At 44.4% G+C, this 17,641-nt stretch overlaps 3 protein-coding genes across 4 annotated transcripts in view; 1 reads left to right on the forward strand and 2 right to left on the reverse strand.

Moving 5' to 3' along the window:
- PPFIA1 (PTPRF interacting protein alpha 1) overlaps positions 1-17,641 on the forward strand; it is a 503,873-nt gene that overhangs the window by 95,672 nt on the left and 390,560 nt on the right. The window lies entirely within an intron of this gene.
- The window catches only part of SHANK2 (SH3 and multiple ankyrin repeat domains 2), a 259,058-nt gene that overhangs the window by 12,104 nt on the left and 229,313 nt on the right, over positions 1-17,641 (reverse strand). The window contains exons 19-21 of the mRNA XM_050975060.1: positions 4,806-4,936; positions 4,215-4,326; positions 750-3,147 (exon numbers count right to left, since the gene is read on the reverse strand). Coding sequence (XP_050831017.1) covers positions 750-3,147; positions 4,215-4,326; positions 4,806-4,936 — 2,641 coding nt within the window. The remainder of the gene's footprint in view (positions 1-749; positions 3,148-4,214; positions 4,327-4,805; positions 4,937-17,641) is intronic.
- On the reverse strand, positions 9,434-17,561 carry LOC108963093 (uncharacterized). Its single transcript, XM_050975056.1, has 4 exons — positions 17,427-17,561; positions 15,485-15,645; positions 14,998-15,393; positions 9,434-10,655 (listed from the first exon to the last, which is right to left on the reverse strand). The coding sequence occupies exons 3-4, from the start codon at positions 15,074-15,076 to the stop codon at positions 9,796-9,798; spliced, it is 939 nt and encodes a 312-aa protein (XP_050831013.1). The 5' UTR covers positions 15,077-15,393; positions 15,485-15,645; positions 17,427-17,561; the 3' UTR covers positions 9,434-9,795.

The raw sequence follows: 17,641 nt of genomic DNA on the forward strand, positions 1-17,641 counted from the left end.
TACATCAGCTTTCCAAAGCTGATGCTATTTATTAACCACCAGAATAATTCTAATAAAATTGACTTAGGTGGCACCTTTTTTAAAAAAAACTAAGCCAGCATGGTGGTTTTGCAAGAAGAAATACCTCAGTCTCCTAATGAAACATTCAAAATTAGCTTTCTCTTTTTAATAATTGTGGATTTCAAGATATTATGTCCACATTCCATACAGATGTGGTTTAGTACTAGCATGGACAGTGCAAAGTGATTATAATGAACAATTCTCTGAAATACTTTATGATTAAATAGATTAGGAGAGGTCTCAGCATGAATCAAATGAGACCACACAGTGAATGCAAAGCAACCCTTGGCAAAACACTTTTTGCCTGTTTGAAGCCAAAATACCTCATGGGACTGAAGAAAAATTAAATTATCACCCCATTTTAAAAGGGAAGAAACTAAAGAGAAAAAAAAATTAAAGAGAGAAAAAAATTAAAGAGAAATCTAAGAAATTCACATCAAACCAACAGAAAGGTATGTGCAAACCTTGAAGTTGAAGGCTGAGTAAGCTCCTGTCCTATCATGCAGGCAACACAAATGTTGACAGTGTAAGAAATTCTTGTTTGACACAGATTATTCGTTAAGCAAATACAGAGTACACTCTTCTTTTATCTATGTGATTTACAGGAGAAGTGAGCAAAGGGATGGCAAAAAAAAAAAAAAAAAAAAGATCAAGCCTTTTTGGAAAATGATTTGGTTAATTACTTTTACCTTGTACTGAGACTCGCAGTTTTCGTTCCAGTCGGCGACTCCAATCCCTCCCCTGGCTTTGAGGATTTCTCTCTGTTCATTTGCTGGAGTATTGAGTTCAATTCACTAATGACATTAGCCTTGGGGCCTGAGAGAATCGGGCTTTTCACCTCCGGCACGTCCCCCCAAAGCTTGGATGTCCTTTGGGGGACAGCTTTCGCCAGGTTGGGCTGGGCACTGATGGGAGGCGGGGGCGGAGCGGGAGGAGGGATCACAAAGCTGTCTACAGTTTCCTCGATCAGCGCGTCCTTGTAAAGTGCATTGCTTTTGTTGATTATGGGCTTCATTTTTGGCTTAGGAGGTACTGGGGGTTTGTCCACCAGAAATGTTTGCCCATCTGCATAGACTGTACAGGTATCCACGTTCTCCCCCCCTTCCGAGGATAAGGTAGAGATGCTGGACACTGTTGAGATAGTGCTGGTTGTCTCTAGGTGATGGTCACTGCTGCTCCTACTGTCAACCTCCTCGATCCCAGAGTCGGCGACGTTGTCGAAGCTGTCGGGGGGTGGCAGGAAGGATGCAGGCAAACAGTTTGAGAGACCCACTTGCTTTTTGCCGTCCAAGGAGTTTGCTGGCTGGCTGGGTGAAGGGGTGCCGTTCTTCCGCTGGGCTATCAGGTCTGTCAGCGCTGAGCCGGGCACCGCGCGGTCGTCGGGGATGTCGAAGCTGTTGGCAAACTCCAAGGGAGGGGGCAGCGGTTCAGTGAACAGGAACTCCTCATCGATGTCCACTGAGGCCAGGGGCGGTGGGGGGATGCGGAAAGGCAGGATGACAGGGTCGTCCACAGAGCTGGCGGCCATGATGGTTTTGCAGGGAGAAGCCGGGGGCTCGGGCGCAGCAGGGACACTCAGCTCACTCTCCGCTTCCTCGCTGCCCTCCGGCCTCTCCGGTGGGGAGTTTTCAGGGCTCGGCTCCATCTCAGCTCCCTTTTCCTCCTCATCCTCAGGCATATCATCTGACTTTGCCGTATCCACTGTGTGCACCATCAACAAGCCAGCTGATTTTTGCTGCGAGGTATCCACGATGTTTATCAACATGTTCTTCTTCTCCTCAGCTTTCTTTTCTTTCCCTGCATCCATCTCGTACTTGTTCTCAGTCTCCTGCCGTCTCAACAGGCCGCGGGTATTTTGCCTGGTGACAGCGGCAGTAACAGGAAAAGTCGTTTCCATGTTGGGTCTCAGCTTGGTGTCAATGTAAAGCGGTTTGTTAAGGTCGGTTTTGACTGCGTCCCCTTTGCCTGGAATCTGCTGTGTCTGCTCTTTCATGGCTCTGTCCCTGGCAGAGAGCGCGAGGGCAAGTGGAGAGTTTGGATCCAACAGCTTCCCTGTGACCGGGTGGACGTAGCTATCCGAGCCAGGTGCACTCATGGGCTTGGCTGCCACCATACTGCTGTCAGTGCCCTTCGTTTTGGACGGAGCATTCAATGTCCTTGAGTCACTCTGGCTGCTGGGCTCGCTGCTGTTGAAAAGGTTTTCGGGCTCCCTGGGGGTGGGGATCGGAGATGGCGACATGAGCTGTCTGAAACCATCGTCGCTGCTGAACATTGCCTCCTCGGTGAACTTGGACTGCCTCATCCGTGGTGTTGGTGGGGTTAATCCAATGTCCTCGTCTCCCAGGTCTGTGGAGAGGAAGGCCGGGGAATTGCGCCTCGCCTCCAGCCTCTTTTCCCTGTCCCTCACGGCCCCTGCAATGGCTGCTGCGAACGGGCTGCTGACTCCCAAGCTGTCGTCAGGCCGGAGCTGTCCGGGCTGCTCCGAAGACTGAGGATCGATCTCCATGCTGCTCCCTTGGCTGCTTTTCCCGCTGCTGCTGGTGGATGGCTCTTTGACGATGATGGTTGGGATTGGAATAGAGCAGGTCTTTTCTGGACTGTCCTCCACGTTGGATTGTTTCACCAGCATCCCCTTCCTCCTGGCTGGCTTGGCCGGCACATAAACGGCTTTGCTGGCAATCTTCCCGACCTCGGAATAGGGGTTTTCCGGCATCTGGCCCCTCTTGCTCCTGAAATTGGCCTGAGCTGCGGCACTCCGGTTGTACAGGTCTTCCGAGTCCAGGGAGTAGCGGTCCAGCTCCCGCCGGTAATAGATCCCTTTGTCCCTTATCATCGTCCCCACGCTCTCGGGCCTAACCAAAGAGATTTTTGCACCTGAATTCTGGTTAAATGGAGGTTTGATCGTTCCGTAGCTCCGGGATGTCAGGGATTTGGGCGAGTTGTACAGAGAGGGGGAAGGTGGTGGTGGAGAGGGAGGTAAGGACTGTGGTGGCGGTGGGATATCTTCAGAGGTGTCAGGCATTGAAAGACTCCTGGTAAACTTCAGCATAGGAGGGGCCAGAAACTGCCGCTCTTCCTCCGTTATTCCTGAAAAATCAGAGAGTGCTTTTAAAACACTGCCACATCCACTGGGAACCCTCACCCTGTACTATTTCTCCATCCAACCCAAAATTCCAGGGTGCATTCCCCACAGCATGGGGAGTATGCCAAATTCCAAAAGAGGCCTTTAGGTTGATTCCCACCATAACCATTCTTTCCTGCTGGACATCCCAGGTGCCGGGATTGAAAAGGATGTTATGGAATTTTAATTAAACTGATGCATAGGCAAATGTTTGGGGTTTTTGTATCAGCAAGGTGGCTGTAGAAAAGCACATTTTCTTTGAAAACTATTGAGCAGGGAAGATATTCTGTGCAGAGGAGACGCTTCTGCCTTGCTCCCATATTCTACGAATGCATATAATAAAACAACTCAGAAACTTAATGAATTTTTAAGATGCAATTGAACTTTAGCAAAGGGACTGTGAAGATCCTATTGGGAAAAAACCCCCTAATGTTGCATATCAAAAGATGGCATTATATCATTACAAATATGGCTTTTAACATAAATAAACTGGGTAATACTGGGATAGTTTGGATGCTAATTTTACATCAGCATAATGCATTTCTAAATTGATAAAAGTCACTGCTAAGATTACTAACAAGAACAAAGAAAGACCAAATTTTATCCGTTCTTTGTTTCTTTGTTGTAAAAACATCTATTGCCATCATTTGAAATGAAAAAAAAAAGGTGAATTTTAGTGTATTTGATCAACAGGATTTCTTTGTAAACTACACAGCATTACAATGCTTTCACCACAATAACAAGGAAAAAAAAAAAGGATCCTATTTTGCCCTAATGTTTTGCAAAAGGCTTGTACTGATTTTTTTTTTGTCCTTGTTAGAGGGAACATTCTAGAGAAAATAACCAAATTATAATTCCATACTTGCCAAATCACATCACCTTACACACAAACTTCTTTCCTCGTGAGCTTTGTATAAAGATTAAACAGCCACTCACTGGGGTAAAGATGTTGGAGAAACACACTTTAGGAAAGAACCAAAGTAACTAAAAGTATGCTATTAATGAACAAAACCATACAAGAGAGGCATTTTACCTATAGATTTTTGTCTTCTCATTGTACCCCGAGGTATACCCAGAAAAGGACCTTGAGGGCTCCCTGGGACAGTGGGTGTCATCACAGCAATACCCTGTCTCTCATACATGGACTACAAAAGAGCAAACAGAAACCCCAACAGCATTAAAGCATGAAAGTCTCCCCCATGTGGAAATAATGCCTCATCCATTATCCCTTTCACTGAAAATTCTTATGGAAAATAATGAATCTGGGGTTATTTATGGGGAGGAGGTGGAGAGAAAGGGAAGGCTGGGCTTTGTTTAGACACTCATGAAAGGACAGCAGCTGTAAGTGGGGTGTGTTGGTATTATTTACAAGGCAACAGCTTAAAGCGGGTAATAGAAAAGTATGTCCAAAATGCAATAAAACCAGCTAATTTTTTTACCTGCAAAGTTTTGTAAGATTAAATTCTGCACTTGAATGATGCAATTTCAGAATTCTAGCATTTAATTTTTAATACATGCTATGCTATTATTGTCAATTATTCCCTTACAAAGCATTGGGCATTATTTAATCAAGATATTAGATACATTAGTAGGAATAAAGCAGTGCTTCGTGGCTCCCACTCACATTCATATCTGTAGCTGAGGGAAAACATCTACTAGAAGGCCGCTGTTTTATAGTTGCCACTCTGGAGTCCACAGTTGCATTGTCTGCAATTCTTGATGGCTTGGAAACTGGCACTATTTCATCCACCTTATCTGTAATATAAAAGCATTCAGTAAAATAAATATCACTTGTTCAAAGGATTGGAAAAGTTAAGTATTGCAAGGTCAAAGGAAGAGATTTACTTTTCAAAAAAATGCAAAGAAAAAGTTTTTTTGGCATTTTAACAAGGCAATGCTTGAGCATCATAAGTCGTGCAAGCCGAGCACTTTTTATTGCTGCTACATAACATGCATGCTTTAGTTTTAAGCCTGCATGCATTTAATGTTTACTTAGTGTGACTCGAAAAACAATCCTCTTCTTCAAACCTTCAAAATGTGAAGGGAGAATATCTATATAGAAATGGAAAGAAGACCTTTAGAAATAGTGAATCCATAGAGCACTGTTTCAAATAGAGATAAGCAGGCTGTACTTAGTCATCAGAATTTCAGTGATATTTTGGACAATAACAAGTACTCCAGAAGTGCTCTTTCATGCCTATGCTCCTTAAATAATAACATCCTGATTTGTTCACACTCTTGGACTTGTATGCTAGCACTGCTAACTGCATCCTTTGTTTAAATGAAACTTTTATTTGCATTTCTGTTCTGAAATTTTAAAAATTTCTTTTAATAACTGGACAGTTTAATAATGCATTTAGTCATGGTCAGAAGCAGACCAAAATTAGGCAAAGTCCAAATCTGAATGAGAACTGCAACATTTGAATTTGGGACTCTGATCTACTGCATGATGTGATGGTAAAATACAGGGATAAGTCTAATCAGGATATTCCAAAGCTGAGTGCTGGTGTTAGCCCCGTCTCCAACTTTGGTCACAAACAAGGTTCATCAGCATTAAACACAAAATGCTACTCCCTCACATGGAAGACCTTGAAGTACAGTGTAATCCACTAATTATTCCCTGACAGCTCCTTCTTTTTCCCCTTCTACTGCTAAAAAACCAAGGCACAGAGAAATTAAATCACTAGCCCATGCCACCAGGAGAGTTTGAGTTTGGAATCTCTACTAGAATCCAAACTGGAATCACACCAACAGCTTTCCTTGCTATGCCTTCCATTGCATTTGCTTGCCTGCATCACATTAATTTAGTGTCTTTTCCTTTGAAGTTTCACCAAAACTAGGATTAATTTCATAGCCTGTGACATTTCTGTGAGTGGAACACCCCAACCTGGCTCCAGGCTTCCACAACTCGAGTCAGAGCAATGCTACTTTTCAGCAATTAGCTCCATCTCCCAAATAATTGATTACTTGTCAAACAAGGACAGTTACTTCATTAGGATACTGCAGACTTGAAAAATCCCCAGGGTTTGGTGATCTAGAGCTGGTGTTACTAGCCCAAGTATTGTATTTAGGGATTTAAATTTTACCTCTCGCTGGAGAGCAGTGCACTCAGAGCCCTGGATATTGATATGGATGGGAATAGGGCAGGAGGAAAAGAGCTTTTGATCCCTCTTAACAGTAGATCTGGCTGATGCAAGGATGATATTTTAAACAGGAGAATAAGAGAGGGAAGAACTTTTAGCCTTCAGGTCAGGAAGAAGGTTGTCCTAGAAGTGGATATTTCAGTGCCACAGAGGGTCAGGGAGCAGGCAGGAAAGGAACGGCTGAGCAGAACCAGTAAGCTGAACACTGCTGAGAACTGTCTCACAAGAGTAGTGTTGTTTTCAACTGAAGTTAGCATTCAAGTCTTTTCATTGGTCTGCTTTTTTTTTCTTTTTCTTTTTTTTTTCCTTTTTATTTTTTTTTTTTTGGTGGGGTTTAAATCATCCAGTGGAAGGAGAAAAGGAAAAAAAATTCTTAAAATTGTCACATGTATTCAAAAATAAAAACCCAAGTTTGTGTCACATTTCATAAGGCTTTTCATAAGGGGATCTATCACCAAGAGCTTCAACTGGGCAGAGATTTCCTCTTAAGGTTCTCCCACCCTTGTTCTTATCCCAGAAGCCAAACAACTAATCCTTGGGATACAGAAAGAAGGAAGCCTTGGAAACTGAAGCACTCAAAATCTGCACATGAGAAATAGAAATACACCACGTAAGAAGCGATCCCCTTTATTTTGAACAGACACATGTAGCCAGATACCCATTCAGACAACAAAAAGCTACAGGGAAAAAGTGATGAGGCCATGACAGACACTTGGAAAAGCATGAAAATTTTTTGGGAGGATGAAACATACATACCCTCCAACTGCACTGATTTTGCTAGACAATCCTAGAAGTCAGATCCTAATTTTGGATCTGACCAAAATATCAGTTGGTACCCATTCTTAAAACCATCTACTATTTCGATGAGGGAAAAAAACCCCTGGTTTTTTGTGAGTTTATTGCAGGTTTCTTTTGTGAGTTTATTGCAGGTCTGTAGAGAGGTTTTCAGTCCTTCTCACCCTATGGCTGCTCCCATTTGCCACATTTAGCCAAAGCACTTGGAAATGGGAGAGGAGGGCAGGTTAAAGCTTGAGCTGCCTTGCAAGGAACTCTTTAGGGCTTCCTTGCGCGGCACTTCCAATGGCAGCGCTGCACAGCTTTTTCTCTTGCTCTACTGCCTTTGGATCAGAAAGCAAAGGTAGAGTGGAACTTGTCATTTTGGAGCTACTACAACAAAAAATGTGCGGCCCCAGAAGCAGCCAGCATGTGGAGACTGATCCTAAATGGCAGCAGCTACATGGCGGGTCCTGTGGGAAACATCAAAACCTAAACGCCTGGCCACGACTGCCCCACCCTGCCGGAGTGAAAGCATGACGTGAAACAAAAACATCCTCACTGCCCTATCAAACGTGCTCTTCAGGGCGAGGAAATGGACTGGCTGAACCACAGCTAGCCTCACTCAGACTCATCCCAGAGAAAGAAGATGTGTTGGGCCAAACCTTCATTCGCCCGTGATTCCAGCTGTTTGTCTCAGCACCAGAGTGCAAACCCCTCCTGCATCCGAACCACACGCTCCAAATATACTCCTACTGGAATAATTTGTCAGGCTCACTAATTAGCTCTCCTCCCAGTCTCCTTGTGAGCTCAAATACTCTACAGCATGCACTCCTCATACCAACAAGAGGGGAAGCTCACAAGCTTGTGCTGGAAATTCTCTGAGGATAACTTTACAAATAATCCTGACAAAGGAGAGAGAAAAATGTCACAAAACGGATGCAAAAATTGGCACCCTGCTGTGAGGTGTGTTGACAGAGTAGCCCAAAGAAGCCTGCCACCAACAGGATTTTTAAAAGGAATGCAGCTGGATGAAGGTCAAAAGGAAGGAATGTGGGAAAAGCCTGCACTGGAGGTTGGCCATGCAAGCTGCATTTCCTCCTTGAACTGGTCATTTAGCAGAGTACAGCCACAAGCACACACTCACACACACTTTTACAGGAGAAGTTTGTGGCTGGCTGGTAGAGTAGCAAACTCTGATCTGCTTTGCCCTGAATAACCTCAGCCTCACTGGAAGACAGGGAAGAAGAGTCTATGTCTCACTGGCCAAAGAGCATGGCTCGGTTGTGGTCACAGAAGAGGATTTTTAAGCCTACTATTATTCCCTGGCATTTTCCATAGAAACTGCTCTGCACCTTCCCGAGAAGCCGCAACGGTGTGTTGAGAGTCAAACACTGGAGCCATGCTACACCTGTGAGAACCTGTCCCCACCACTCCAGGGCCTCCTGGGAGCAGCATCCTTCCAGAGAACTGTCAGGGATACCACATGTAAAAGCCAGTCTGATGCCTCTGCATGCATATAGCAATTTGAGTGCCACTATAATAAATTCCCCCGAGAGAGGCAGCACCAACAGATATAAAGTAATTTCTTGCCAAAGTGCATTTCCATCTGCCCTGTTGGGTTACCAATGGGACCCGTGCCCTGCTCAGGGTGCCAGCCCTCAGGAAATTGGATGGCCTAAAGGCACAGAAAGTAGTTGTGTTTTATCAAGATGCAGGTCTCGTCTCTGATGAAAAGCTCTTAAATCACAGACAGAGTAGCACAGCACCCAACAGCATGTCATGACTTTACATTCTCAAGAGGTCTGCTGCTAGGCAAGTTGTTTTTTTTTTTTTTTTTTCTTTTCTTTTTCTTTAATAATTAATATCTGTGATAATTACAGGGGACAGTCTCCTCCTAATAGATTTGTTGCAGGAGATGGCTCTTATCCCCATAGAACACATTGCTTAGTGACTCCTGTTCCGAATACCCAGACTCTCTCAGAGGAAAAAGTATAATGCTGCCCATCAAGCCACCAGATCCATCATCAAATGAACTTTGAAAACGAGAGTCAGGTGCCCAGATAGATCTGGTGGCACATCACTACACAGCCCCCAAAAAGAGAAATATGAGGTATGATCCTGGCAACATTACTTATTGTACGACATAGCCAAGACATGTGGATTAGCTCCACCGAGGGTCTTAGGAAGTGAGCTGGTGAGACCCACAGAGGATAAGAATGGTCATGATCCAGTACAGGCTATACCCCAACACCTCAGGCTGGCATGCCAGAAACACCAGGCAAAGACTGATCGAACACAGTTTGGGAGGCGAGTATTGCCAAGACCTCTATACTTACCACCAAGTCCCGAGTGCTTGCTCAGAGGGGGTGGGATAATGGAGAAAGAAAACTCAAAAAACAGCTGCCTCAAGAAATGACTTGTATTTGTAAGAAAAGCAATGAATGCCTGGCACAGAGTAAAAAAATGCTTGTATGAAGTTAAAGTGAAAGAACAGAGGCAAATGTTCTTCAAATACCAGCAGCACACATCATTAACAGTGCAAATAAAAACTACAAAATGTTAGACTAATCTAGTCAGCCAGAATACAATGTTAGCCAATGTAGGAAATGGTTGAACTCTGCCACCGATGGCCTTATGGCTAAGAATTAAAAGGACAGGCACATTAAAAAAAACTCTAAAAATCCTATGGAGTGGTTATTTTTTCTTCCCTCCCCCTTTTGCCTGGCGTGGAGGCATGGGCAGCGAGGCCCTCTCGGTTATGGCTCTCTGCAGCCGGCCACTGCGACAAGGCAGGGTGGCCTGCGGCGGGTCGCGAGAGTCGCTCATCCCTTCGGCCCCTGGTAAGCACACAGTGGAGGATGCCACTGCGTCCTCACCAGTCCATGTCGAGGCACACGTCAACTCGACATGGGGGGTGGCTCTTTGGGAGATGCGCGTTTCGAGGACCTGTGTCCTCGGCTGCTTGAGGAAAGCTAAAATCTCTGACAGGTAGTTATGGATGGCTCTTGTGGAGGTAGCCACAATGCCCAGCTGCAGCTCCATACGGCCCATGGACTGGGACATGAGACCCATGGATTGTGCATGCTCCCTCTTGATATTTTCCAGCAGCTGCACAATCCTACTGTTGGTTTCCATCAACAGCTTCTCTCCCTCTGTTAGCTGGGGCTGCCCTCTCCAACCCCGATCCCTAGGGACAGGCTCAACACCGCAGCGCTCTTCATTCATCTCATCATTTCCCTCCTCCTCAGGAGAGTCACTTTCAAACTGAGGAGTCCTACTGAGTGACTGATCCCCAGGAGACTGTATGTCCATGGTGCACTCTGGAGTCCGCGCCGGCGTTTGAAATCCCTCAAAATCCTCCCCAACGTTGCTGTGCGTTTCAGACGAGGACAGCGGCCACTGCCAGCTCTCTGTGGTCCTGGCTGGCGAGTCTTCGTCAGAGGCAGGCACCGAGGATTCCTGTTCTTCGGCCGGCGTGGACAGCGAGCTCCCTCGGTGATGGCTGGCTTGCCCCGAGGATCCAGGAACCTCCCCATCTTGCTCCCCAGTGACATCTGGCAATCAAATAGAGGAGCAACAACCACTGTATCTGAGGCCAGGCAGATGGAGGTATCTACATGCATTGGACAACACATAGAAATAAGCCAGTTGGGAAGCCAGAGTGTATGTGTTTGGGCAAACGGAAGGGCGGACTAAAGTTTAGTGACTGCATTGGGCATGTGGTAATTGGCGTCATTAAGCACTTTTGGTCTCAGTGCACACTGTCCTGTACCCAGAACACACACAGCCGTGCTGCACCCCAAGGCAGGAGCTACCAAATTCCCCTCAGCGTGACTGGGACAGGAAATGTCAGTGAACCTAGCGAGAAGCTCACCTATGCACTGCAGTGGTGTCAGTCAGAATCCCTGGGACGAGCTCAGGGCCAAGGGTCCAATTGAGCTTCTGGGGTGCCAGATGTGCTCCACCACTGGCTGAGGGCAGCCCTTTGTTGCTCTGAAGCACTGCTGGCTATCTTCACTTTTGTCCGACGTCTCACGTCACCCCACCCAAAATCTCTCCCAAATAACTGCTGCAGCGCGACGGTGGCCGTCCGTGGGATTATCCCGTGAGCAATGCCCTCCCCAACATTTGCCAGATTTTCCTTGCTCTCTTCTCCAAACAGTAGGAAATGCTATCTGAGGGCATTGCTCACCGGGATCTCTTTTTCTCCTGCAAATGAACTGAGTTTTTCCCTACCCTGGCTACCTCTTCCCTTGCCTGAGGGTGCGTGGTGGAAATCTGGGTGCAAACACTTCCCCATGGCAACTCTAGAGAAAAATGCCCTCCCAAAGAGCAGAAAAGGCTTTTGCACCCACAGGATTCACCAGCTCACAATGGAGTGTGATCTGCCCAGCTCTGTCCTGCACCTCTCTGCATTACATGAGGCTGTGGCTAGGACTCTGTACACTTTCTGTTACTTCAGATAAAAAAATGAGTCCACTTTTTTTTTTTTTTTTTTTTTTTTTTTTTTTTTTTTTTTAATTTTGCAGCACAAAGCCCAAGTTCCAAAGCCCTGCATTCCCCATGCTCAGGCAAGGGACAGAAGGGACAGCTGGGAGAAGCACTGCTCTCGGTAGGGTTGTGACCCAACCAGGCTGCTGCTGCTCACACCGCAGTGGCCTGAGTGCCAGATCAGTGCCGTGCCTACTCTCTGGCATCCCAGCATTGAATGAAAAAAGCTTTTTGGTTTTTTTTTTAAGGATTAGTTTCTGCTTTTTTTAAATACTGCTTGCAGACCTCAGTGGAAGCTGTAAGCTTATATCTGCAAGGTGTTGCTGAGGTCATGTTAAACCATACTTTTGGTTCTGTTTATGAATCAGGGCAGGGTTTTGTTTGATTTTTTTGTTAAAAAATTATTTTATGTGAAATATAATGAAATTAAAAGCTTTTTCTGACAGACCCAAGGATCCCTCCTCCTATATCTCAATCCCTGTCTACCACAGTGTGGTACTCATTACATCTACACCCATGTGCCTGCAATATTATGGTGCTCTAAAAGGGATTCTGTGTGACTTCATTGAGTGATGACTTTTAAGTGCTAAAATAATGGATATTATTCGTGCATTTAGCATATTCACTACTTCAAAGTATTCACATTCAAAGTATTCATATTCTCTCTGCGTCTGGCTGGACTGTCCAGTTGCATGTTTTATGGAAAGTGAGGATGAAATTGTATTTGTAAAAAGGCATGAGCTCCTTATGGAAATGAATTCTAGGGACAAACTGTCATGCAATCATTGGCTCTTCCACTCCATGGAGATTTGAAAGGGACTATATATCAACTTAAATAAGAACTGCTTCTTCCTTGGCAATTCTTCTCCTGCTTTGTCTAATACAGCCATAGCTGCATTCCTTCATTAGCAAAGCTCTCTTAACAACTACAGTGTAGGATCATGAAATGATTTCTCAGCATTTTCCTATTTGAGTACACATGAAAAAAAAAAAAAGAACAAAAAAACAGGGGACCTAATTTTACCACACAAAGCAAACACACACTTCAATTAAAGTCTGTGGAATCAGAGTGAGGTAAGGGATCATAAATACTCATTCTGGTAGAGCCACTGGTCATACTGAATGTCTTGGCATTTCTTTTGACATGTCAACAGAAAATTCCCCATTCTTAAAAACCCCATTTAGCTGGTAAGTGTTCTAAACAGAGCCTGCCTAACAACTGGTAAGTAGTAGAACGAAACTATACTGGAAGTCAAAAGCAGAAGCAAAACGAAATCAAAAACCTCCAAACTCCCCACTGATTTATGAATACTTCTGTAAATGGTATCACTGTCTAATTGGTTCAGACTCAGGGGGACCAGAACACCTTTGTTATTTGTGCATGTCTACACATTTGCCAGAGGCTTGTAAAGAAAAATTTCTCTGAAAAATCACAATAATAAATTTTTGCAAAATTCCTTATGTCCTATGAAATGTTACCACTTGCCATTCTCCCAATCAGTCTTTTCAGCCTTTCAGAGCTGAAAGAACAGCATCTGGCAATCAGTGACCAATGACACAAATGACAAAAAAGCAAAGAGTCTGTGAAACCCCCGGGCAGAAGGTTAATTGCGGAAACTCTTGGCGAATACTTCTGAATAATGAATACATGCACAGGCTTTAGCTTAGGTTGGTAAACTTGGCTGGCAATGAGAAGGAGGAAAAACCATCACTGTTATTATTTGTAACAAGCTGTTCAGCATCTCTCAGCAACTCTGGTTTCTGGAAGCTTTGGGAAGCATTGCCAGGGGCATGGGGAACCGAGGGTGTGTTACAGGCACAGCCTTCCACAAACTTTCCTTCACTAAGGAGCAATCATGGGAAAATTGCCTGGAGGCCACTGGCTGACACCACCTGGATGAACATGTGAGTCTCTGCCCTAGAAATCCATTCCTTGGTGACCAAAAGTCACCCCGAATTCTGGGCGGACCTTGGTCAGGTTGGTTACACCAGTGCCTAGGCTGGGGCTGTGGGAGAGGTGTGCCAGGCACAGCAAGGGCATTGCAAAACTGGGTTCAGCCAGAAACCGTCCTTATGTTTGAGCAGCTGACAGAGTGACCTCAGCTAACTCTCTTTAACTCCTTAGAAAAGAGGCCACTTCGAAAAAAGTGAAAGAGAGAGGCCACTACAACTGTGAAGTCAAAATTGGCCATGGATCAAACCATGTACCAACATGGCTGACCTCACCTGGTTGTTAATTTGCTTTTTAAAAAAAGAAGTCTCTTTCTTTTCAAGCTTTAAATAGAGCGGGTACAAAGAAGCACAGCTGGCTTCCTTGGGTGTGAAGCAAAGGGAAGAGGTCAGATTCCCTGATCTTTCTAGCAATTTCCACCTGACACACCATTCCTACACACAGAGCATTTTGCTCTCAGTGATAAATATGACTTACAGGCAAAATAGGTCACTTCTGTCTTTTACAGGTATCTTTATAGCAAGTGATAGCAGCCATCAGACCTGCAGCCTCCAAGGTTGATGTTCCTAACCTCACGTCCCTTGCTCTGCTGAGACAGGACTTCCATATCCATCCTTAAATGGCTGAGGAAGGGACTCAGGGAGGAGCATGCAAATGTGCTAAAGGGAGCAGAAACATCTGGAAGCCAGTGACCCACTGCACTTCAGCTTTAGTGTTTGATCACTGTGGGTACTAGCAACTATTTCCAAAAGCCCTGGGATTCACAGGTTTCTGAAAGCCGTTTTTTGTTTTACCTCAGTGACTCTGCTGTGTTTAGGGGAAAAAAAGAGATCTGCTATTGAGGGGGTCCATGCAATAGGAACTGTTGAGCCTCCACCAAAATCCTGGCTATCTCTCTTTCTCCCCTGTTGGGTAGGTTCTCTGTTTCTGCAGAGGAGCAGAATCTGTCAGACAGATTCTTTGTTCCTGCTGCCTATCCAGGTGGTTCCCCTGGGCTGACACAGAACCTGGTCTGACATGGTGGATCAGCAGGTGCTCCTGGAGGCCACAGGAGAGCTGCTCCAGGTGTGCCTGCAAGGGAGAGCTGAGGTTTGCCCCATCCTGCCCTGAGCATGCTGATCAAAGCCAAGTTTATTCCAGCCTTTAGGTACATGAATATGTCCATTATTTTGGAGCACTGCTATTCCGTGCTATCCCTTGCACAACAACGTTCATTACCACTGAGAGTCCTTTGTGTTGGTCATTAGGCATTTTTAGGATTGTAGCAATTACTGGGTTGAGATACACAGAGAATTACTGAATGGTTGATTCAGCTGCAGGGGTAGAGGACTGAGACAGAGGCCAAGAACGGAGCAGGGCTTTGGATATACACAAACTTTAGAGACATCAGAAGTATTTCTTTAACTTTTGGTCACTGAAGAACATTTGAGATTTATGCCTGTGTTGTGCCTTACCTGCCACTTGGACTGGCAGCTGATCCCTCCCCTGAGATGTGCTGCTCTTTAAGAAGCCCTCCTTTTGAAATCCCACCATTCCTGTTTCACCTCTGCTACCGGATCGTTGCCTTTTCCATTATCTTTCCTTTTCAGACTGCCCACCAGCGGAGCTGCACGGGAGGGCTGGGGCAGGCACCGTCTCTTCCTGCTGACAGACAGGTGGGTGGAGATGTCCCTTGGCCACAACAAGAGGGCCAGGAGCCCAACAACAGCGGGAACACAGCGGGGGAGCTTCCCGGGCCCTGCCTCTGCTGCTCTGGACCTGGGCCTCTGTCTGTATCTCATCATCCCTCCTGGGGTGGGTGCATTTCTCAAACTGCTTAGGTACCAAGGTGATAGGTGCCTTGTAAATACCTAAGATAGATACAGACAGAAACTGTACCAGGCGCATTATGCAACACTTCAGACAATGCCAATGGCACCTCAGTGCTGTAGGATCACCCACCTGGTCCAGCATCTGCAGGCAAATACTGGGCACATGCATTTTTCCTTTGGAAAAGTGATGGGAACACAGGACATTCATTCTTCCTTGGTGGCAACAGGTTTGGGCATGCAGCCCTTAGTGTCAGGCACTGCACATGCAAGGGTTTTGTTCCATCGCCTCCCCTAAATACGAGTTTGTAGGTTTAGTTTAATTTCCTTCGCTGGCCAATAAAAGTTGCTTCCTTGTCTGCAAAAACAGGTTACAGGAGCTGCACCAAAACTAAAGGGGTGGTCTTCACATGCACACTAAAGGGGTGCCTCTTTGAAATGCCTACTTGAAATGCCTTTTAAATGACATAAAAATATAGCTGTGGTGTTGCTTTCATCTTATGGATTCAATTTTTTATCCCAATTTCTTTTATTTTTAACCACAAGTAGCTTGTTTTTAGCATGAAGACCAGGAGTGATTATGCATATAATTAAGTTTCCATGTCTGGGAAAAAAAAAACAAATGAAAAAGCAGCATCTAAGCAAGTAGGTGCAATTATTTGCACTGCATTCCTTTTAGGTTTTTGCACTTCCCATATATATGCCAAAGGCCTTACCCTGCTTAATTTGTAAAAGAATAGCTGGGAAGTAACTGGAAAAAAACTTCAGGGGAAATGCCTGTGGGTGGGAGAGCTACTAAATGACAATTTGGGCAAACAATGGGTCTGGGGATCTGGGCAAGGCTTTCAAAGAAGCAGATGAACAAAAATTCTGAACCACCTTCCCAATGGTAACGGGCAGGTGAGAACCTACTGACTTCAAAAGAGAGCTTGGTCAGATCACAGGAGTTCATCTGATAAAACTGCTTGGCACAGAAGCAATTTCACCTGACAGCATCCCTGGGGGAAAAACAGGTGACTCATGTTTGGTTAAAATGGTTAAAAATGGATTTGTGCCCCCTGAGAACAAATGGCTTTCTCTTCAGCTCTTCAAACAGGATCAGATGTGTAAAACTTCATCAAAGACCAAAAGTAGGTAAAGTATAACAAGGCCTTCAACACACCACTGAGCATTTAAAGACTAGCCTTAGCTGAAGCATAGATTCAGAGTAAGAACATTAAAGGTTAAGTTCTAAATCCAAATTAGTTGTTTATGATCAAAATTAGAGGAAAGAAACAACAAGTTCAGCCTACAGTTATGTCCTGTAAATATATAGTTAAAAATATACAGAAATGGAATGACCTGAGTTTTCATGTGGACAATTAGCTAATCCTCATCAATCTGCCATGACTTTATCTTAATCTGGAATTACCTTTTTCCAGTCCCACCCCAGATTAACAATTTGCAGGATTGTGCTTGAATCACAATGCCCAAACCACACATTTACCATACTGCAAACAACAGGCAGAGAATATTATTTTAGCAGTCAGCATAATGAGGAAATAATAAAAGCGCTTTGCAATACAGTCTAACACAAAAGGCACTTGAAACACTTTCCTTCTATGAAAATTAACTAAAAATAATTGTCTGTTCTCTGGGATACTGTAAATTCTACAAAGTACTCTAAAATAAAATAAAAAATAAAATATATAAAATAAATCAATAAAACATAAAAACTTTAGTTACTAAAATGAATCATTTAACATTGAGTATCTATAAATACCATTACATGATTTATGAAAATGCTTTGTATGTATTCACAATAAAGAGCTCTCAAAACTTTCTTGAAGGAAAGCCTTATTTGTGTTTCTAGGGCTGAAAATAGCTTCACATTATTACACAAGTCACATTTACACATTATAACCACACCATCAAAAGTAATTTTTAAGGAAGGCAGAAAACGGATATGCTCAAATTCTTTCTAGAGATATAATTTTCAAGTACCAGCTCTTTAACAGCATGTTCATTATTAAGGAAATAATGATACAGGCATTTAAAATACACCTGCAATGCTGAAGCCTTGCAATTCAGCCTACCTTGAAAGAGGAATGGTCATTGTCTAACAGTGGTTTCTGTTCAAGAACAAAAACAAAGCAGAGAATATAGTCAATACCCACTCCTACCCTGCAAGCCAGGTGGAATTTAAATGGCAATTTGATGTTCTGTTTAAGAGACAGCATTTGAAAATTTGGCCTAGTCACAAAAGAAAGGCAATCAAATCAAAGAAACCAAAAAGAAAGTGGAAGATCTA

This window comes from Serinus canaria, chromosome 5, assembly GCF_022539315.1.
Source record: "Serinus canaria isolate serCan28SL12 chromosome 5, serCan2020, whole genome shotgun sequence".
NCBI classification, from domain to species: domain Eukaryota; kingdom Metazoa; phylum Chordata; class Aves; order Passeriformes; family Fringillidae; genus Serinus; species Serinus canaria.